The sequence below is a fragment of the Giraffa tippelskirchi genome, chromosome 10, assembly GCF_054371585.1.
Source record: "Giraffa tippelskirchi isolate mGirTip1 chromosome 10, T2T-mGirTip1v1.2.pri, whole genome shotgun sequence".
Lineage (NCBI taxonomy): Eukaryota > Metazoa > Chordata > Mammalia > Artiodactyla > Giraffidae > Giraffa > Giraffa tippelskirchi.
In genome coordinates, this window is record NC_137284.1 from 96,727,403 (window position 1) to 96,750,356 (window position 22,954).

Below are 22,954 nucleotides of genomic sequence, written 5' to 3' on the forward strand. Positions count from 1 at the left end.
TAGTATCATCTGCATATCTGTTGTTGATATTTCTCCTGGCAATCTTAATTTCAGCTTGTGAGTCACCCAGTTTGGCATTTCACATGATGTACTCTACATATAAGTTAAATAAGCAGGGTGACAATATACAACCTTGACGTATTCCTGTACTCCTTTCCCAATTTTGAGCCAGTCCATTATTCCATGTCTGGTTTTAACTATTGCTTCCTGTCCTGTATACAGGTTCTCAGCAAACAGGGAATGTGGTCTGGTGTTCCCATCTCTTAAAGAATTTTCCACAGTTTGTTGTGATCCACACAGTTTCCACAGTTTGTTGTGATCCACACAGTCAAAGTCTTTAGCATAGTCAATGAGGCAGAAGTAGATGTTTTTTTTTTTAAATTCCCTTGCTTTTTCTATGATCCAGCAGATGTTAGCAATTTGATCTCTGGTTCCTCTGCCTTTTCTAAATCCAGCTTGTACACCTGGCAGTTCTTGGTTCACATACTGCTGAAGCCTAGCTTGAAGGATTTTGAGCATAATCTTGCTGGCATGTGAAATGAGTGCAACTGTGTGGTAGTTTGAACATTCTTTGACATTGCCTATCTTTGGGATTGAAATGAAAACTGACTTTTTTCAGTCCTGTGGTCACTCCTGAGTCCTTTTTGGAGGTTACCGGTAGCCTTACCATAGAGCCTGTAGACTCCAGGATGGAATCACCTCAGGCCAAACAGCAAACAGAGAAGGAGCACAGCCCCACCCATCAGTTGACCATCAGATTAAAGATTTACTGAGCATGGCCCTGCCCACCAGAGCGAGAACCAATTTTCCCCACAGCCAGTCTCTCCCATCAGGAAGCAAGATCCATAATCCCACAGCCTCCAAAAGGAAAACCACAATCACAGAAAGCTAACCAAGCTGATCACATGGATCACAGCCCTGTGTAACTTAAGGAAGCTATGAGCCATGCTGTGCAGGGGACACAAAATCAGTGGGTCATGATGGAGAGTTCTGACAAAACGTGGTCCACTGGACAAAGGAATGGCAAACCACTTCAATATTCTTGCCTCGAAAACCTCATGAACAGTATAAAAGGCAAAAAGATATGACACCAAAAGATGAGCCTCCCAGGCAGGAAGATGTCCAATATGCTACTGGGGGCTATGAAGAGGCTGAGCCAAAGTGGAAATGTCTCTCAGCTGTGGATGTGTCTCTTGATGAAAGTAAAGTCCAATGCTATTAAGAACAATATTTCATAGGAACCTGGAATGTTAGGTCCATGAATCAAAGTAAATTGCTTGTGGTCAAGCAGGAGATGGCAAGAGTGAACACCAACATTTTAGGAATCAGTGAACTAAAGTGTATAGGAATGGGCAAATTTAATTCTGATGACCATTATATCTACTATTGTGGACAAGAATCCTTTAGAAAAAATGGAGTTGCCCTCACAGTCAACAAGAGTCCAAAATGCAGTCCTTGAGTGCAATCTTAAAACGACAGAATGATCTCTGTTCATTTCCAAGGCAAACCATTCAACATCTCAGTAATCCAAGTCTATGCTCCAACCACTAATGCCAAAGAAGCTGAAGTTGAACAGTTCTATGAACACCTACAAGACCTAGAACTAATACCAAAAAGATATCCTCTTCATCATAGGGAATTGGAATGCAAAAGTAGGAACTCAAGAGATACCAGGAGTAACAGGCTAGTTTGGCCTTGGAGTACAAAACAAGGCAGGGCAAAGCCTAACAGAGTTTTGCCAAGAGAAAGCACTGGTCATAGCAAACACTCTCTTACAACAACACAAGAGATGACTCTACGCATGGACGTCATCAGATGGTCAATACCAAAATCAGATTGATTATATTCTTTGCAGCCAAAGATGGAGAAGCTATGTACAGTCAGCAAAAACAAGACCTGGAGCTGACTGTGGCTCAGATCATGAGCTCCTAATTGCCAAAGTCAGATTTAAATTGAAAAAAGTAGGGAAAACCACTAGGCCATTCAAGTATGACTTAAATCTATCACGGTTTTCCAAAAGGGCTTAGGAGCCAGCCTAAAGCCTTTGTTGATCTAACCACTAGTTTACATGAAATGAGGAGGAGTACAGAAACTTGTTAACAACTCTATAGAGAAGAATACAGCAAAATCCAGACTGTGGAAAACTGCAAAAGATAAACAACCTGGTTTCTCCAACCAGCAAATTGCATGAAAAAAAGAAAAGAAAAGAAAATGGAGAGAGAATCTAAAAAGGAACTTATGAGATATATGAACCAATTACAATAAGTAAACCTTAATTGGATCTTCACTCAAACAAACTATAGGCAGTCCTTTTTATACCATTCAGACACGAATAAATTTTCTTCACAAGAGTCTAGTTCCATAATAACAGTCCCTCAGCAGCATGGTTCAAATATCAGTTGACACAGTATATTAATGGTGAATAATTGCATAAAATACAAACATCACTACTAGCTCTTCTGTCCACAACTCTGAGTCATCCCTCAGTATCTACAGGGATCTGTTCCAGGATCCCCTGTGGATATCAAAATCCATGACTGCTCATGTCCCTTAAGACAAAATGGCAAAATGGCACAGTACAATGAATTCAGTCAGCCCTCCATATCTGCAGATTTGCATCATGCTCAGTGACCAATCATGCCCCTTCTTTTAAAGTCTATTGGTGACAGGCCTCTGTGCAACTCTTACTCAGTACACTTGAAAACAGAAAGGTGTGGAGTTTGTGGTGGTGTGCCTCCTGGTCTCTCAGGGATAAACCTACATACTACTTTACAGAAACGGAAGAGAGGCAGTTGGCCAACAAAGATAAAAATGTAGCAGCAACAAAAAGTGATAATGTGGAAGTGAAATTTAAATATTATGTAAATAGGGTTACGGAAGAAACAGTTGACTATGGGAATGTTGAGCAGCCATTTAAGAGATTATAGATATGCAGCCAGAGGAACTTGCTGAGGGCAAACATAGTGACATAGATGAGGACAGTGGTCGTGACAAAAAGACACAGATGTCCCAGAGGAAGTGATATCAACAAAATCCTTTACATTAAACAAACTCTTGCAGGTATTTCACAACATTTGAGGCACTGAGTATAAAATGTCAGAAACTGATCCAAAGAGAATGAAATATGACAACTTGCCAAAGACATGCGCTTCTCACATCCTAAGTTATGTGCCCAGAAGAAGACAAGCATTGCTCAAACTATTCTTGATAAGCATTTATAAAGAAATAAAACACTTTAATTCTCAATGGTCCTAATGTTTTAAATTACATTGTATCACATAAATATTAGTTTTACTATATATTTCATTTCCTTATTTATTTATAATCAGTAATTTGAGTTTTTAATGTTCAATTGTTTAATATTTATAAAGGTCATGGAACAACGGTATTTTTCACATTAATTATTTAAAATATTTTTGTATGGTCACTTTAATTTTCCCACACTATTGTGCAAAGTGAGGACTACCTATGTGGACAAAAATGAGAATGATGTACATTGACAGGATATTTGAGGATACGAAGGACTTTATTTTTTTTAGTGGTTGCAATGGTATTGCAATATGTTTATTAAAAAAAAAAAAGAATGAGAGAGGAAATCCTTGCCTTTTAGAGATAGATACAGTTCAAGTTGTGTGATGTCTAGGTTTTGCTTAAAATTATGTAGAAAGGAAATTCAAGGGAGAATAGATGAAATAAGACTGGCAATGAGTTGATATCTATTGAAGCTCAGTGACAGGGATGTGAAGTTTTTTATATTATATACCAAACTACAGGGAGGGAACACAGCCCCACAGCAGAAAATTGAATTAAAGATTTACTGAGCATGGCACTGCCCACCAGAGCAAGACCCATTTTCCCGAGAGCCAGTCCCTCCCATCAGGAAACTTCCATAAGCCTCTTACCCTTATTCATCAGAGGGCAGAAAGAATGAAAACCACAATCACAGGAAACTAACCAAACCAACCACATGGATCACAGCCTTGTCTAACTAAAATGAAACTATGAGCCATGCCGTGTAGGGACACCCAAGACGGATGGGTCATGGTGGAGAGTTCTGACAAAACATGGTCCACTGGAGAAGAGAATGGCAAACCACTTCAGTATTCTTGTCTTGAGAACCCCATGAACAGTATGAAAAGGCAAAAAAATATGACACTGAAAGATGAACTCCTCAGATCGGTAGGTGCCCAGAAGGACGGAGAAACAGCTACAGAAGGAATGAAGAAGCTGAGCCAAAGCGGAAACAATGCCCAGTTGTGGATATGTTTGGTGGTGAAAGGAAAGTCTGATGCTATTAAGAACAATACTGCATAGGAACCCGGAATGTTGGGTCCATGAATCAAGGTAAACTGGAAATGGTCAAACAGGAGATGTCAAGAGTGAACAATGACATTTTAGGAGTCAGTGAACTAAAATGGAAAGGAATGGGAGAATTTAATTCAGATGACCATTATATCTACTATTGTGGACAAGAGCCCTTAGAAGAAATGGAGTGGCACTCATAGGCAACAAGAGGCTGAAATGCAGTGTTTGGGTGCAATCTCAAAAACAAAGAAATGATTTCTGTTCATTTCCAAGGCAAACCATTCAATATCACAGTAATTCAAGTCTATGTCCCAACCACTAACACCAAAGAAGCTGAACGGTTCTATAAAGACCCACAAGACCTTGTAGAACTAATACCAAAAAAAGATGTCCTTTTCATTATAGGGGACTGGAATGCAAAAGTAAGAAGTCAAGAAATACCTGGAGTAACAGACTAGTTTGGCCTAGGAGTACAAAATGAAGCCAGACAAAGGTTAATAGAGTTTTGCCAAGAGAACGCACTGGTCACAGCAAACACCCTCTTCCAACAACACAAGAGAAGACTCTACACATGGACATCACCAGATGGTCAACAACGAAATCAGATTGATTACATCCTTTGTGGCCAAAGATGGAGAAGCTCTACACAGTCAGCAAAAACAAGACCTGGAGTGGACTGTGGCTCAGATCATGAACTCCTTATTGCAAAATTCAGACTTAAACTGAAGAATGTAGGGAAAACCTCTAGGCCATTCAGATATGACCTAAATCAAATCCCTTATGATTATACAGTGGAAGTGATATAGATTCAAGGGATTAGATCTGACAGTCTGAGAGCCTGAAGAACTATGGATGGAGGTTTGTAACACTGTACAGGAGGTGGTGATCAAAACCATCTCCAAGGAAAAGAAATTCAAAACGGTAAAATGGTTATCTGAGGAGGCCTTACAAATAGCTAAGAAAATAAGAAAAGGGAAAGCAAAGGAGAAAAGGAAATACATACCCATCTGAATGCAGAGTTTCAAAAAATAGCAAGGAGAGATAAGAAAGTCTTCCTAAGTGAACAATGCAAAGAAATAGAGGAAAACAATAGAATGGGAAAGACTAGAGATCTCTTCAAGAAAATCAGAGCTACCAAGGGAACATTTCATGCAAAGATGGAACAATAAAGGACAGAAATGGTATGAACCTCACAGAAACAGAAGATATTAAGAAGAGGTGGCAAGAATACACAGAAGAACTATACAAAAAAGATCTTCATGACCAGATAACCACGATGGTGTGATCACTCACTTAGAGCCAGACATCTTGGAGTGTGAAGTCAAGTGGGCCTTAGGAAACATCACTACAATCAAAGTTAGTGGAGGTGATGGAATTCCAGCTGAGCTACTTCAAATCCGAAAAGACGATGCTGTGAAAGAGCTGCACTCACTATGGCAGTAAATTTGGAAAACTCAGCAGTGGCCACAGGACTGGAAAAGGTCAGTTTTCATTCCAGTCCCACAGAAGGGCAATGTTGAATGTTCAAACTACTGCATAACTGCACTCGTTTCACATGCTAACAAAGTAATGTTCAAAATTCTCCAAGCTAGGCTTCAACAGTACAGAACTGAGAAGTCCCAGATGTTCAAGCTGGATTTAGAAAAGGCAGTGGAACCAGAGATCAACCTGCCAACATCTGCTGGATCATAGAAGAAGCAAGAGAAAAATATGTACTTCTGCTTCACTGACTATGCTAAAGCTTTTGACTGTGTGGATCACAGCAAACTGTGGAAAATCCTTAAAGAGATGGGAATACCAGACCAACTTACCTGTCTCCTGCAAAACCTGTATGCAGGTCAAGAAGCAACAGTTAGAAGCAAACATGGAACAATGGACTGGTTCCAAATTGGTAAAGGAATACATCAAGGCAGTTTATTGTCACTCTGCTTATTTAACTTATATGCAGAGTACATCATGAGGAATGCTCGGCTGGATGAAGCACAAGCTGGAATTGAGACTGCTGGGAGAAATATCGATAACCTCAGATATGCAGATGACACCACCCTTATGGCAGAAAGGGAAGAGGAACTAAAGAACTTCTTGATGAAAGTGAAAGAGGAAAGTGAAAAAGCTGGCTTCAACATTCAAAAAATGAAAATCATGGCATCCGGTCCCAACACTTCATGGAAAATAGATGGAGAATCAACGGAAACAGTGACAGACTTTGTTTTCTTGGGCTCCAAAATCACTGAGATGGCGACTGCAGTCATGAAATTAAAAGATGCTTGATCCTTGGAAGGAAAGCTATGACAAACCTAGACAGCATATTAAAAAGCAGAGACATTACTTTCCCAACAAAGGTCTGTATAGTCAAAGCTATGGTTTTTCCAGTAGTGATGTATGTGTGTGAGAGCTGGACCATAAAGAATGCTGAATGCTGAATAATTGATGGTCTTGAACTGTAGTGTTTGAGAAGACTCTTAAGAGTCCCTTGGACTGCAAGGAGATCAAACCAGTCAATCCTAAAGGAAATCAAACCTGAATATTCATTGGAAGGTCTGATGCTGAAACTGAAGTTCCAATATTTCAGCCACCTGATGCGAAGAGCTGACTCATTAGAAAAGACCCTAATGCTGGGAAAGACTGAAGGCAGGAGGAAAGGGGGACGACAGAGAATGAGCTGGTTGGATCGCATCATCGACTCAATGGACATGAGTTTTAGCAAGTTCAGGTAGAGGGTGAAGGAAGCCTGGTGTGCTGCAGTCCATGGGGTCGTAAAGAGTCGGACACAACTGAGCGACTGAACAACAACAAATGCCTACTTTTATAGATATTTAAAATTTATTAGAATTTATAAAAATCTAATTGACGAGAAAATGTAAAATCATCATCAAATATTTACTTAGGATGTTTAATTTTATATTCTGTGTCTCCGTGGCCACAGAACAGTCAGGCAACACTGCTAAGTATAAATGCAATGCCTGGTGAGGTCTCCTTAGTAGGAAAGAAGCTTAGTCTGTACAAGGGCACCCTATTGCTTTTTTTGGTCCCCCCGAGGACAGTGGAGCATCTGCCCTAAATGAGACAAGAAGAAATAAAGATTTCTTTTCCACAAGAGGATTACTTATGAACACAAGTTGATTTACACAACTTTTCCTGTAGAATATTAATAAGCCCCTGGTATCTGCTGTCATTGAAGAGGCAGAAGGGAAAAGAGATGGTTGTTTCGAAAACTGTCTTGTTTTTGTTATCTTACAGAACTCTGACAAACATGATAGTCAGGCAATCTACTGTGGCTAACTATTTTTTTTTACCACTTAATCTAATTTCCAGCTTTACTGAGATATAATTGACATAAAGCACTGTGTAAATTTAAGGTGTTGATTTGATATACTTATGTATTACAAAATGATGACCATCATACTGTTAGCAATACTTCTATCACACCACAAAATTACTACCTCTTTTATGTGGTGAGAATATATAAGATTTACTCCCCTAGCAACTTTCAAGTATATAACAGTATTGTTAACTGTAATCAACATGCTGTACATCACACTCCCAGATATATTCATCTTATTATTGGAAGTTTTCAACCTTTGACTGACATGTCCATATTTATCTTGGCCCCTGGTAACCACCATTCTACTCTGTATTTTTTTTTTTTAAATAAAACAAAGAAAGCCTACTCTTTATAACTTTTGGTAAATTACAACTTTAATTTCATAGGGGTTAATTGCAAGATAGATTTCTGCTTGTTTTTTTTTTAGCATTTGTGCCAATATTTGCCAATCAAAATATAATTTAGCTCTAGTTCTGTTTATCAGCACATCTGTCATTGCTGTTGAAGATCATTCATTCTATTATTCCATCAGTGTCAAAGGTGAATGGGGAAGAACACAGTTGAAGGATTGTTTATACACCAAAATTATTCAGGCTTAAATTCCAATATTCACTATGTCTTTAGGAGAAAATGTCTTGGAGATTCATTTAAATTAGTGTGTGACCACTACATTTAAAGTGGATAGCCAACAGGGACCTAATATAGTACAGAGAACCTGCTCAATATTCTGGAACAACCAAATTGGGAATATAATTTGAAAAAGAATTAATACATATTTATGTAAATAAATAAGTGTGTGAGTCTGTGTTCATTTCAGTAATTGGCATTTGTGGTTTTTTGAGGAAAAGCAGTTATTCTAACAATAGAACCAAATCTCTATAAGGGAACACTAGCGGAAGGTTAATCTGTACATTCTGTATCAACTTTGTACTTTGATGAATGGAAGATGTAAACTGTGTCTTAACTTTCTATCCAAGTAATTATTTAGCATTATTGCTACATTAATTCATTTTGCTACATGAAATTAAAGGCCAGTATTAGCATATTTACTTAAAAAATTTTGGCTACATTTCTTAATGCACTACATCATTTTACAATTAATGGAAGTGAGATCTCAAAAAGCAAATGAGTGTTCCAACTATAATGGATTAAGGATAAACCCTAAACTTCTGCCAAGAAGTCTCCCTTCCCTGGGAAGGTACATAGATACTGATTCCCCAGTTTCCTGTCAACTGACAGAAAGCGACTGGGGTCGGTCTGCTTGGCTCTGCACACTAGAAGCAGCTAATAATTCACCATCTATTGATTTGGAGTTCTCATGCCAATGCATTCGTCTTGAATTTATAGGTTTTCCTCATTGTATCTTTTAATAGGGAATTGTGATTGTCTGCACCTGTTTTAACAGGTCAAACAGGTTTTTATATGGAGCTTTTTAAACCTCATTCTAAACTGTCTTCTACATAATATTTGAGGGTTCTTTCTTTAGCAAACTACTAAAATATTTACATTGGGGGTTTTATTAGCCTTTCACTCTAATACATTGCAATTACTCAATCCTGGAAGGTCTTCAGTTGTTGGAAGGAAATGCACTTGTTTCAAGCCTTAGTTTTTTTTCTCATAATGAGGAAGAACAAAGTGAAAGGTCTAAGAAATAAATTTTAAAAGTGTGAGTCAGATGGGAGTGGGTGTAGGCTTGGACAACCGAAAGCGTGAACTCCAGACTTACATATAGAAAACAAATAGATAAAAGTAGGTCTTCTGTGGGCAAAATAATTTTTTAATAATTTATTTTGACAATGAGACAGAAGAGAAAAAGCCAAGTGTTATGACGGAGCGGGGGTGAACACCACTGACTTTCCCTTCTTGTTTCAGTGTTTTTCTTCTTAGAGTGGGCCTTCTGAATTAGGGCTTCTTTTGTCACATTTAGTTTGTATTTGACTGCTTCTACCTTTGCAAAGTTTTACTTGTTTTTCACTCAGAATGAACTAGAAAGACTTCGGGTTTCAGATCTGGTAAGGAACTTAGAAGTTGCTACTCTAACGAAGAACTGATGCTTTCAAACTGTGGTGTTAGAGAAGACTCTTAAGAGTCCCTTGGACAGTAAGCAGATCAAAGCAGTCAAACCTAAAGGAAATCAACCCTGAATATTCATTGGAAGGACTGATGCTGAAGCTGAAGTTCAAATACTTTGGCCACCTGATGTGAAGAGCTAACTCACTGGAAAAGACCCCAATGCTGGGAAAGATTGAGGGCAGGAGGAGAAGGGGACAACAGAGGATGAGATAGTTGGATGGTGTCACTGACTCAATGAACATGAGTTTGAGCAAACTCTGGGAGACAGTGAAAAGCAGGGAAGCCTGGTGTGCTGCAGTCCATGGGGTTGCAAGGAGTTGGACACGACTGAAAGACTGAACAACAATAACTCCAACCTAACAATAAAGAAAGATTTGAGCAAACTGAAAGATCAGCAAATCCTCTTAGATCTGTCAGAGAAGTAAGGTCACGGGACAATCTGCTGCTGAAGCAGGGGCTGAGTCTAGGGTGGATGAGGGTGATCCTAGTTGCCCAGCCTTCTGCCAAGAAACTGTCCTTGGATTAGAGCTTCCGTTGCCAGGGAAAGGTGTTGTCTCCATGACCCTCTTTGGGCCCCATGGCATGATGCTGTGTCTATATAGTCCATACAAAGGTACTGTCCTTTACCTTTGTAAACTACATTTGATATAGATTAAACTTGTATAAGGGCTTCCCTGGTAGCTCAGTGGTAAAGAATCTGCCTGCCAATGTAGGAGATGTGGGTTCGATCCCTGGGTTTGGAAGATCCCTGGAGAAGGAAATGGCAACCCACTCCAATACTTTTGTCTGGGAAATCTCATGGACAGACAAGCCTGGAAGGCTACAGTCAATGAGGTTGCAAAAAAGCTGTACATGACTTAGCAACTTAACAGTAACAACAACAACAAACTTGTATAAACAGCTTAAAAAAATTGGAGACACACAGGTATATACAGAGGATCACAACTTACCTAAGTAGAAACTACCAAGCAGAAATTTCCTTAGGAGCTAGTGCTGAGATAGGAAAACCTGACCTGTAACTGATGAGTTTCTAGAGGCTCATTGTAGGAAAAGCCTGAGAGAGAAAATCTTCAAGGAGACTCAGTCATCAGAGGAGAGAGAGCCACACTTTCATGAGTTTTACCTTCTGAAACTCATTAACAGGGTCTCACAATAAAGATAGATGAAAATTCCCTTTTGTTTCCAGCAGGGGGAGGAGGAAGGTAATCATTTTGAAAAATACTAGAGAATTCTGTTTTTCTTATCAAAGCCTGCCCTCAGAAGAATCTACTGTACCAGAGTTTTAACCTATCTGGGGAAACATGCAGGCTCAGTCACTCATTCATGTCCAACTCTTTGTGACCCCAAGAACTGCAGCCTACCAGGCCCCTGCATCCATGGGATTATACCAGCAGGAAAATTGGAGGGGGTTGCTATTTCCTACTCCAGGGGATCTTCCTCACCCAGGGTTTGAACCTGCCACTCCTGCATTTGCAGGGGGATTCTTTACCACTGAGTCGGAAACCCCTATCTGGAGAAGAGAAATATCCAATTCCAACCCACTTTAGCAATCCTGCTCCACTAAAGGGAGGGGACAAAAAGCTAAGAAGCACTGGTGAAGTTCACTGGCCAGGGGTACAGGATCATCAAAAGGCTGAAACCAAACCATAGGACTACAGAACTCTTGTTTTCCCCTATATATTACTATTGTATATCTAACAGCCTATTTACCACAGCTCCTTTCCCCCAGGATATGTTCAGCATTTCCCCAGTATATCCCAAAAAACCACAAAGCATACAAAAAGGTAAAAAACAAACAAACAAAAAAACCCCAGTTAAAGAGACTGAACAAGTATCAGAACTAGAGTCAGATATGCCAGTAATTATCAGACCAGGAATGAATAAAAACATTAGATAATGTAACCAAAAAGGTAGAGATTCTAATAAACAATTAAAAGGAAATGCAGAAATAAAAAAAAAATATAATAGAAATGAACAATGCCATTGATGGACTGAACGTGGCTGAGATAAGATCTCTCAGCTTGACGATACAATAGAAACCTCCCAAACTGAAAAACATATAGAAAAAAAAACCCCCTGAATATTCAAGAACTTTGAGACAACTACATAAGGCCTAATGTATCTGTAGTATGAATACCAGAAGCTAAAAGAGAAATAAACAAAAGAAGCATTTGAAGCAATAACAACAGAAAAATTCCCCCAAATTAATGTCAGACACCAAACAGCAGATCCAGGAAGCTCAGTGAACACCAAGCAAGATTGATGCCCCTCCAAAGCCCCACACCTAAGCATCATATTCAAACTGCAGAAAATCAAACACAGAGTAAACAACTTGAAAGAAGAGGAAAATACACTATACCTACAAGAAGAAAAGATAAGAATTACTGCTCAGACACCATGCAGGCAAGAGTGGGGTGAAATATTACCATTTAAAGTACTGACAAAAAACCCCAAAACCTAGCATTCAGTACCCTGCAAAATTAACATACAAAAGTAAAGGAGAAATGAAAACAGTGTGATACAAACAAAAACTGAGGGATTTGTTGCCAGTAGACCTACCTTGAAAAAACCTTTAAAAGTTCTTCAGAAACACACACCAGAAACTCAGATCTACATGAAAAAAGGAAGAGCATCAGAGAATGAATAAATAAAGGTAAACATTTGCAAAGACACATCTGATAAATGACTATTATCCACAATATATAAAAAAACTCTTAAAACTCACCAATGAGCCCATGAACAACCCAGTTTAAAAATGTGCAAAAGACCTGAACAGATATTGTGCCAAAGATATACAGATGGCAAACAAGCATATGAAAAATTTTCAACATCATATGTCATCAGGAAAATACAAATTAAAACAGCAAGATAAAAGTATACATCTATTAGAATGGCCAAATTTCCAAACATTGACAGCATCAAATGCTGGTCAGGATTCAGAGACACATAATTTCTATTCATTATTGGTGGGAATGGTACAGCCATTTTGGAAAATAGTTTAAAGGTTTCTCACAAAATAAAATATACTCTTACCACAAGATCCTTGGTATTTACCCAAAGGACTTGAAAAGTTCTTTCCACACAAAAAGCTGCACAGGAATGCTTATTCAAAATTGCCAGAAGTTGGACTCAACCAAGATATCCTTCATTAGGTGAATGGATAAGTAAACGGTGGTAGATTTAGACAATAGAACATTATTCTCTACCAAAATGAAATACCAAGCCATGAGAAGATATGGCTTTTATATCTGAAGGAGAAAAGAAATACAAATTACTAAGTAAGAGAAGTCAATCTGAAAAGGCTACATACTGTATGATTCCAATTATGTACCATTCAAGAAAAGGCAAAACTATGGGAAGAATAAAAAGATCAGTGGTTACCAGAGCTTAGTAAGGAGGAAGGAAGAAATAAGGGTTCACCAAGAATGAAACTTAATGTAAACACTGGATTTTGGGTGATAATGATGTGTTGACTGTAACAAATGTACCACTGTGGTATAGCAGGTTGAGAGTGGGGAAGGCTAGGGAAGGTGGGGAGTGTTACAGGAACTCTCTGTACTTTCTTCTCAATTTTGCTGTGAACTTAAAACTGTACTAAAAAATAAAGTTTATTATTTTAAATACCTGAACTTGAAAAACTAAAATAGAGCATGCTCTGACACTGCCTTCTTGGGGTCACATGTGAAAATAAAATTTTTTTCTCCCAGTAAGAAAACAGAGTTGGAGGCTGCAGCACTCATTAGGGATCTATAGCCCATCTACCACATAATGGCACTGCATCTTTCATAATGAAACTCTCCAAAGAAGAAAAGGGGCCCCAAGAAGCCTTGTCAATGAACAACAGGGATTTGGACAAAGAAAGCCACCCAGGTTCTAGCGTAGAAATGCTATTTCTTTGATGAGATTTGTTCACTTGTCAAGAGAGTAGTAAAAATAACTACTGCTCTTTGAAGAAACTTTCAAAGAAATAAATGAACACATGGAATATATATATATATATATATACATATTATATGTAATTTTTATTCTATAAGCCTATATTTTAAAACAGAAATAAGCTAAGAAGTGTCCTCATTCATGAAAGTGGGGATGTTAAGTAGATATTTGTACAACCATGTTCATAAAAGCATCATCCAACATAGTCAAAAGATGGAAGCAACCTAAGGGTCCATTGACAAATGTATGGAGAAGCAAAATGTCATATATATGCATTGGGTTGACCAAAAAGTTTGTTTGGGTTTTTCTATAAATTGGCTCTCTAGTAATGCTTAGTTTTCCTTAACTTCATTTGAAAAAATTTTAAGATTGTATTGCTTCAGCAGTCATATCAGGTTGTATTAAAAAAAAAAAAAACTTACCATAATTGGTGAATTTTTGAGTAGCCATTTTAATATTGAAGATGGAAGAAAAAAGCAATATTTTTGGCATATTATGCTTTATTATTTCAAGAAAGGTAAAAAACACAACTGAGACACAAAGAATGATTAGTGCAGTCTATGGAGATGGTGCCGTGACTGGTTGAATGTGGCTGAAGTGGTTTGTAAAGTTTCGTGCTGGAGATTTCTTGCTGGATGACACTCCACAATTGGGTAGACCAGTTGAAGCTGACAGTGATCAAATCAAGACACTGAGATCAACATTATGCCACACAGGAGATAGCCAACATACTCAAACTATCCAAATCAAGCATTGAAAATCTTGTGCACCAGCTTGGTTATGTTCATCACTTTGATGTTTGGGTCCCACATAAGTTAAGTGAAAAAACCTTCTCGCCCATATTTCCATATGCTATTCTCTACTTAAACATAACAAAAGATTCCTTTTAAAAACAATCTGTGATGGGGGATGAAAAATGGATACTGTACAATAATGTGGAACAGCAGAGATAATGGGGCAAAATGAACCACCACCAAACACAACAAAGGCCAGGCTTCATTCAAAGAAGGTGATCTCAAAGAAGGGATTGGAAGGGAGTCTTCTCTTATGAGTTCCTTTGGAAAACAAAACTATTAATTCCAACAGATACTGCTCCCAATTAGACAAACTGAAAGCAGCATTCAACATAAAGCATCTGGAATTAGTCAACAGAAAACACATACTCTTCTACCAGGATAATGCTAGACTGCATGTTTCTTTGACAACCAGACAAAAACTGTTACAGCTTGACTGGGAATCTGTATTCATCCACTGTATTCATTAGACATTGTATCTTCAGATTTCCATTTATTTTGGTCTTTACACCCGTCTCTTAATGGAAAAAAATTTCAATTCCCTGGAAGACTGTAAAAGGCACCCGGAATAGTTCTTTGCTCAAAAATATAAAACGTGTTGGGAAGACGGAATAATGAAGTTGCCTGAAAAATGGCAGAAGGTAGTGGAACGAAACGGTGAATACACTGTTCAATAAAGTTCTTGGTGAAAATGAAAAAAATGTGTCTTATTTTTACTTAAAACTGAAGAAAGTTTTTTTTCTTTATGGCCAACCCAGTAACCTACAATGGAATATTAATCAGCCTTTAAAATTCTGACATATGCTACAACATGACAAACCCTCCTGAAGACATTGTTAAGTGAAATAATCCAGTCATAAAATGACCAATACTAATGATTCCACTCATATGAAGTACTCAGAGCAGTTAAATTCAGAGAGACCAAAGAGAGAATGGTAGCTGCCAGGAGCTGAGAGAAAGGATACACGAGGAGTTAGGTTTCATAGTTACAGAGCTTCAGCTTTGCAAAATGAAAACATTCCTGTGAATGGATCGTGATGATGATTTCCAACAATGTGAACATACTTAGTTATTGAACTGTACATTGAGAAATGGTTTTAAAATAGTAAATCTTAGGTTATGTATATTTCACCACAATTTAAAAACAGAAATAATGTTTTAGACTATCTTACTGCACTTGGGACTCTCAAGAGGCTGTATCTAAAAGAAAGATGAATATTCTGTGTTCCATGATCCTTAGAGACTGAAGTAAGAGATCAATGAGACATGACTAATGAACACATCTGAAAACAGCCAAGTTTCACACAAATATATGGATTTTATTGACACATGATATTCCTTTCCGTAATAAATAGAATGCAATCTTAATGGTTAGTTTGGAGTTGAGAAGGCAGTGTACTCTTGATAGGAGTGGTCAGATTTTGTGGTACCATTTTCTTAGAACTGCATCTAAGATGGAACCAGCATGTGGGCTGGGAATCACACAGGTGTGTGCAACAACATAATTCATAGACCCTGGTCAATACCCCTTCAATATTCCCCCAAGGTTTCCTCCCATCCCAGTTTTAACGTAATGTATCATAAAAATAGCTAGTGCCATAAAAAGTCAACATTTCAAATATAAAAATTCTTTTATACAAATATAATTCATAATATAATCATTCTTAAAATACAGCCATTTATATATGAGTTTGAAACATTATTAAAATAAATATTTTCTAGAGAAAATTTCATTTGCATCACAAAACTATAAAACAGAAGAATATAAAACTAATTTACGATCGACTCTTCAGTGTTCAGTGTGCCCATTATTTCTCCCACTCAGTATATACAGTATGAAGTGCACGTAGGTAGCCTGAAAACACACATCGCCCTCTCTATACCGAGATCTTTGAATTTCATGTACATCTACATAGAGTGCCCACAGTCTTTCTGCCTGCACACTCTGTACCTGGAACTTCTGTGTTATGAAGGGTTTTCCTGTACCAATATGCATTAAAACATTTTTCCAGCCATCCTTCAGTTCAGACATAAGTTTGCTACTTTCTGGAAGCAGAAATGTTCACTGCCAAATCAAGGGAGCTACATCTTTGTTCCCTGCATGGGACTGTAACAACCCATATCCCAATCAAGGGATGTTTTCTGATTGTCTAAATTATTTGGATTTGGGTATTGCTGAATGGTACTAAGCCTGATTTCCAGGACTGGGAAGTTCTGTCCCCTGACAGAACTTAGTGTCTCCTGACACTTAGATGTTGGATGTGGCATATTTGATGTGCTGTCTTGAGCCTCTCACAGCATTCCATTCCTTGCTTGGAAATAGGACTGTCTGAATCCTAAATAGACAATACAGCTGTGTTTTTAAATATCATGGAGAGAGTAGAGAAGAAGGTATATAAACTGATACAAGCCACTCAAGTTCCAGTTAGCACTACTTAATTGTATCTCTAAATAGTATAATTACAGTTTTTCTCTACTATTACAAATGAGTAAGTCTGACTAAACAGTAAGCTGAAGAATTAACCTGGCTGACGTTTACAGCCACTTTTTCAGTGACCATCAAAGGGAAAAGTTTTCAGGGAAGGCTGACTGGAGAACACAAGTGGCAAATCTTCAAGGATTTGAAGTACCTGTCACACAATTTGACCACTTCCAGGAAGCCATGGATCCAGACCCACGGGAGTGTCCTTAATTCCTCTTACCCAAATTTTTCCTTCTTTTTTCAAAAAAAAAGAAAAAAAATCATTCTTCCTTGTTTTCTGAGGCAGAAACTTTTTTCCTTCAACTCCCACGTGTGAACGTCCCAGGCAAACATATGTCCTCCTCTCTAAAGCTTTGTTTCTTGCACCTCTTCTTCTGTCTCCTCCTTCAGAGCGGCGATGTTGGACCGAGACCTCTGCCTGCTCGAGTTCCGGTGGGGCAAGAGCTTCAGGCGGTCTGCGGGGCTGATGGCCTGCCGGAAAAGGCTCTTCTCGCTCAGCATCCTCTGGATGGAATCATACTGCCGCACCTTGTTCTCCTCTATGACCTAGGGAAGTGGCCGTTAGTGAGATCTCGGGCAAGGAGGCAGGGCGGGCCACAGCAAGGCAAGAGCGGCACCAGCTCAGAGGAGGAGGAAAGCCAGCGAGAACACAGCATCCAGAGGCTCACGGTTTGAACAGTCAGGGACTGTTCACTTCATTGCTGAGTCCTTTTGCTTTATAGAGCTTCTACCATTTGTGATATTAGCTGTAATTTTCTACTTAGAAGCTGAAAGATTTTTTTTTTTAATTGGTACGGTACTAAACAATGTGCTTCTTCAGAGAATTTAGAGGAACTAAGTGGGCTTTGAAAACAAGAATTATTTATATTAAATCCCTTATGTATTAACCTTAAAAATGAGTGTAAGTCCACAGCAACATAAAGAGTTGGATGTCTTCAACAGTGGATTTAAAGCTTAATAATTTGGAATTGATCAGTTGCCTGAGTTTAGGCTTCCCTGGTGGCTCAGTCAGTAAAGAATTCACCTGCAATTCAGGAGACCGCCTGCTATACAGGAGACCCGGGTTCGATCCCTGGGTCAAGATAACCTGGAGAAGGAAATGGCAACCCACTCTAGTATGCTTGCCTGAGAAATTCCACGGACAGAGGAGCCTGGCAGGCTACAGCCCATAGGGTCGCAAAGAGTCAGACATGACTTAGGGACTAAACCACCACATGCCTGAGTTTACTGTGTCTCCTTCACATGTTCAAGTTGAACCTGATCACGGCTGGGCAAGAGGTTGCGAGTTAGGCCCCCTAATTTGTCACTTGAAGCTTAGTAATAATAATAATAACTATCCTTCATTAAGAAAAGCATTTACCCTGAGGAGCCTCAAAATTCTTAATAGAAATGACGCGATATATCATCCCCAGAGTTTCTTTGTGACTAAACCCAAAGGAATTTGTACACATCACTTGAAAGAATCTGTGACAGCTTTGAAAGCACAAAGAGAAGGTGGTTGGGAGAGGCACAAAGCTGAGCTCCACATAATGGCTAAAAAATGAAATAAATCTTTTGCCAACTGCATTGAAATCATACATCAGATTGCAAGACAATCCAGGCCTGTCCTGGACCACATCCAAGGGAGGTTTAGTTTCTGAAAGCATTAGGACTTAGTCTTTTTGATGACTTGATCACCAAATAAAAGACTCAATAAGTATAGATAGTCTAATTTATTAATGTAACTTAGTGATAAGCTGCCATTTTAGATTTGCTGAATTCCAACCTCACCTGTTGCTCAGATCAAAGTGAGAAACTTGGGCAGGTAGGTATTTTGAGTAAAGCTGGATGGTTGTGCGACATGTGTTATAAGGAAGAGCTTGTACATTGCTGTAACTTGCAGGAATGATCATATAGAAGATTGTTATCAAGAATCAAAGGAGAGATGAAATCTAAGGTAAATTTTAAACACTCACCAAAAATCGTTGACATTCCAACATTGCTTCTATCCTGTGTTCAGAGAGGATTACTGTGCAATCAGCAAATGCTTGTTTTAGGGTTCTTCGAATGATCTGGTATGTTCTAGAAAAATATGTATATAATGCCACAGAACATTAATAATCTGTCTCTATCCTTGATAACAGACCTATTGTTCTTTCAATTTAATTCTTTAAATTACTGCTTTTTTCTTGAATCCTTTTAATATAATGTTGAGAGACAGAGTCAGCTACCATCAAGTTTCCAACCATGGCATAGATTCTAAGTTTTCATAAATAAATAGGACAAGTATTTGGGAAAATATTTCACAAAGTTTGAAAAAAATTTCCCAAATATGTTTTTAATTATGTAGAATCACTAGTAGTTCTTTGTTTTGTGCTATAAATATTTCCTACAGTATAAATGGGAGAGTAAGAAAAACCATAAGGATTCAATGTAACCTGTGTAACTAAATATTTCACCATGTGATGATAAGGGAGAAGAGTTTGTATGAAATTCTAAAATTACACTTAGAAGAGAAAACACAGCTCTTATACTGGGAAATAAGCACCTGTACTTATGTCATGTATCCATTTTTCTACTGGGCAATTATTTCATATCTAGAGGGTGGTCTGCTTGCAGACATGACAGCCTGATGGAAATTTGTGTCAATATGAAGTAGGTCCCCATGATTTTTTCTCTTCCCTGTATTACTAAATGATAGGAATTCTGAAACTCACATTGGATCCAAATGAGCACTGGGTTCATCAAGCAGCAAAATCTTTGCTTTACTGAGAACAGATCTGGCCAAGCACATCAACTGCTTGTGGCCGTGGCTTAGAACACAACCCCCATCCACAAGGACAAAATCAAGCTTCCCAGGAAACTGCTCTATCACAGATCTGAGTCCAACCTGCAGAAAAGAGGGAAAACACTGTGCTTAGGAGGGAGAGTTCACGTAGTACAAGGTTAAAAACATTTAAGAGGCTCACAATCTGAAAAGACACACAGGAGTTCTGAAAGTTTAAATTTCATACCAACTCCCCTCCACCACCACCATTCTTGCTACTTGGCTTTAATTGAACAAAAGATTGTATAATCTTGGCAGTTTTCTAAAGCACTGGTCTACAGAATATTTCAGCTCTGTACTTTTTCTTTCATGAGATTTTCAATGAGTTCCTATTCTGTGCCAGGTTCTGTAATAGGGTTTAAAGAGATGATGACTGGCAAAGTTCAGGATTTATAAAGACATACACAGATAAGTAAACACAGGTGAAGACACGATAATATAATAATAGATAAAAGATAATATATATAGAACGCAGTTCCTTACTCTATCATAACAGAGTCTTTTATGCCACCTTCCATTCTCTGCTCTGCCATAATAGAAAATGAAAAGTAGCCTTAAAAAATCAACTGGGAAGCCATTGAGGGATGGGATGGGGAGGGAGGTGGGAGGGGGGTTCAGGATGGGGACACATGGACACTCATGGCTGATTCACGTCAATGTATGGCAAAAACCACTACAATATTGTAAAGTAATTAGCCTCCAATTAAAATAAATTAATTAAAAAAAAAAACCAAAAAACTGACTTTAAGAAAGTGATCAACCTACGAAGTAGAAGTAACTGGATGTAAAATAGTGATATATTGGGAATTCACTGGTGTCCAGTGGTTAGGAAACCAACCTTCTACTGCAGAGGGCATGAGTTCAATCCCTGGTTGGGGAACTAAGATCCTACAGGCTGCACAGTACAGCCAAAAAAAAAAAAAACAAACTAGTGGTGTATAACTGGAGATTTAAAGGTACCTAGATACTAGGGTAGAATAGGAGAATTCTGTTAGGGTCAATGACTTTTTTTAAGCTAGATAGAAAAAAAATAGGTTGAAAGTACAAATGAGATACAGAAACCCATTCTTTCAAAATAAAACAAAAATGAAATCTTGCCTCATCATATCACTTATTCAAATAAATGTGAATTGACATACATATTTTTGCCAAGTGTTGCTGAGTATTTGAGAGCTAAAGAGATACATAAATTATTATATCCTGCCCTTGGGAAGTCTGAGATTTAGTACTGGGAGGTGAGATATGTTCCCACCTACCTGTAATATAGGCAGAAAAAGATAATGGCCTAAGACAGACTCTCATGAGTTCAGTGATGAAGTCAGAGATGGCCCACATCACTGTGTTTGTTCAGTAAATATTAACTATGTGCCCATGATATGTACTGTAGATAATACTCCTTGACTGGATTTCTCATTAAAGCAGCCTCACTCTGTGAGAACTTATCAATGTTTGAAAAGTTTCTGAGATGGCAGGGAATGTAAACACATTAATTAGACAAAGGGGACTACTCTGAGGTATACTGAAAGACCCAAACATGAAGCTAATTTGGGATCTGCATATCTGAGAATATGAATGAGGGCTCTCCAGTGAGGAGCTGGAGGCCTTGTGTTCTTTCTCTCTTCAGCTTGCGCTTTTCATTACATCTCTCCCTTCTTAAAACAAAAACAAACCTCTCACTTGCCTCCAGCTTTTCCTTTAGCTGTTATTTAATATTTACCCTTTTGTCATCTAGAAATCTTAAACAATGAGTGCGCATCTATTGTCTCTACTGTCTAAGACCACAGAACATTTTTTTCCCCTTCTTCAAACATCTAATCCTTGGCTTATGAGAAACCACACCCTCTACAACCATTTCTTCCTATTATCATGTGTAGGTAACTCTCCCTCTTCCTGTCCCTTGAATATTAGTTTTCCCCATTGGCAGCTCTCCAAACGCTTCTTCCGAGATCTCATTCATTCTTAGGGTCTGGACTACCACTAGAAGCGAATGATTTTTCACCTTTATCTCCAGCCCCAGGCCTCTTTCAAATACTTCTTAATCTTACTCATTCTCACTAACCCTAAACTGAATAACAACTGAATCCAGGCCATTATTACCTCTCAATCTTCATACTATAGATCTCAAGTTGATGTGTCACCCCCAAACCCCACAAGAACCCTTCTAAAATAGAGGTTTGACCCTATTGTTTCTGTTTTAAAACCTACAGTGGCTGTTCTGACAGAATAACTGAACTCTCTCACATGGCAGATAAGGCACTCAGAACCCAGCCCTCTCTACCTTTACTTCCAGTAGCACTAAACTCACAGCTTAGAGCTCCCTCTACACCTTGACCTTCTCAGGTCTGTGCCATAGCTTAGCAAGGAGTACCCTTCCAAAGACTCCCGATCAGCTTCTAGGTCAGTCAGGCACACAGTCCCAGAAGCATGGGTGCAAGTTCCCTGTTAGACTGTCAGCTTCCTGAGCATAAAGATACGTGCTCAGCGCCCTTGCTGGACCAACTGCCAGCCTCAACACATCCATCAATTAGTTCAACAAATGTGCAGAGCCCCTAGAATGCTGAACAAACAAGACAAACACGGCTTTAATGAATGATTTTAAAACATCTAAATTTAAAGAAGAATGACAAATGGTAAATGGTGCTAGGTTTAGCTCTGCCAATACAGACCATGACCTAAGACCAGTCACTTCATCTGCATACCTCCGTTTTCTCATTTTTAAGATTCTATAAAACCTCTTTTTAAAAAGTATAAAATAAGAAGTTTTTTAACACTATAAGTCAGTATTTCCTTCAGATGAATCAGAAATATTGGGGAATTTTTTAAAAGTCAAATTAAGCATCAAGAAAACTACTAATAAAATACTAGAGCTTGGAAGTCACACACAAGTAGCTTTCAGTCTGCACTCTACCACTCCTTTGAGGATGATGTCATGTGTGTTACTGGAAGTCTCACCTGCTCACTGGTAAAATATGGGGAAAATAATAGGATAGACTATAATGGTGATTATAATGGGGATTAAATGAGATAATTTGTGGAAAGATCTTGCCACAGAGTGTAGCACAGGGTAAGCACCTAATCCACCCTAACTATTAGTATTGTTAGAACCTGGGGAATTCCGAGTCATGGGCCTGGTCACTGAAACACTTCACAGATATGACAGCATGATTTATAAGATTTCCCCTTTGTAAGTTACCGGAGAAAGCAAGTTAGCAGGAAGTATTACAATACTAATG

General features: G+C 38.4%; 1 protein-coding gene across 2 annotated transcripts in view; it reads right to left on the reverse strand.

Moving 5' to 3' along the window:
* CFTR (CF transmembrane conductance regulator) overlaps positions 1-22,954 on the reverse strand; it is a 385,597-nt gene that overhangs the window by 13,719 nt on the left and 348,924 nt on the right. The window contains exons 26-28 of one of the 2 annotated variants that reach the window (XM_081537841.1): positions 19,612-19,784; positions 18,871-18,976; positions 15,732-17,461 (exon numbers count right to left, since the gene is read on the reverse strand). In XM_081537841.1, coding sequence (XP_081393967.1) covers positions 17,261-17,461; positions 18,871-18,976; positions 19,612-19,784 — 480 coding nt within the window. In that variant the 3' untranslated portion in view covers positions 15,732-17,260. Of the gene's footprint in view, positions 1-15,731; positions 17,462-18,870; positions 18,977-19,611; positions 19,785-22,954 lie in introns of those variants that run through there. The other variant, XM_081537842.1, reaches the window with a different exon arrangement.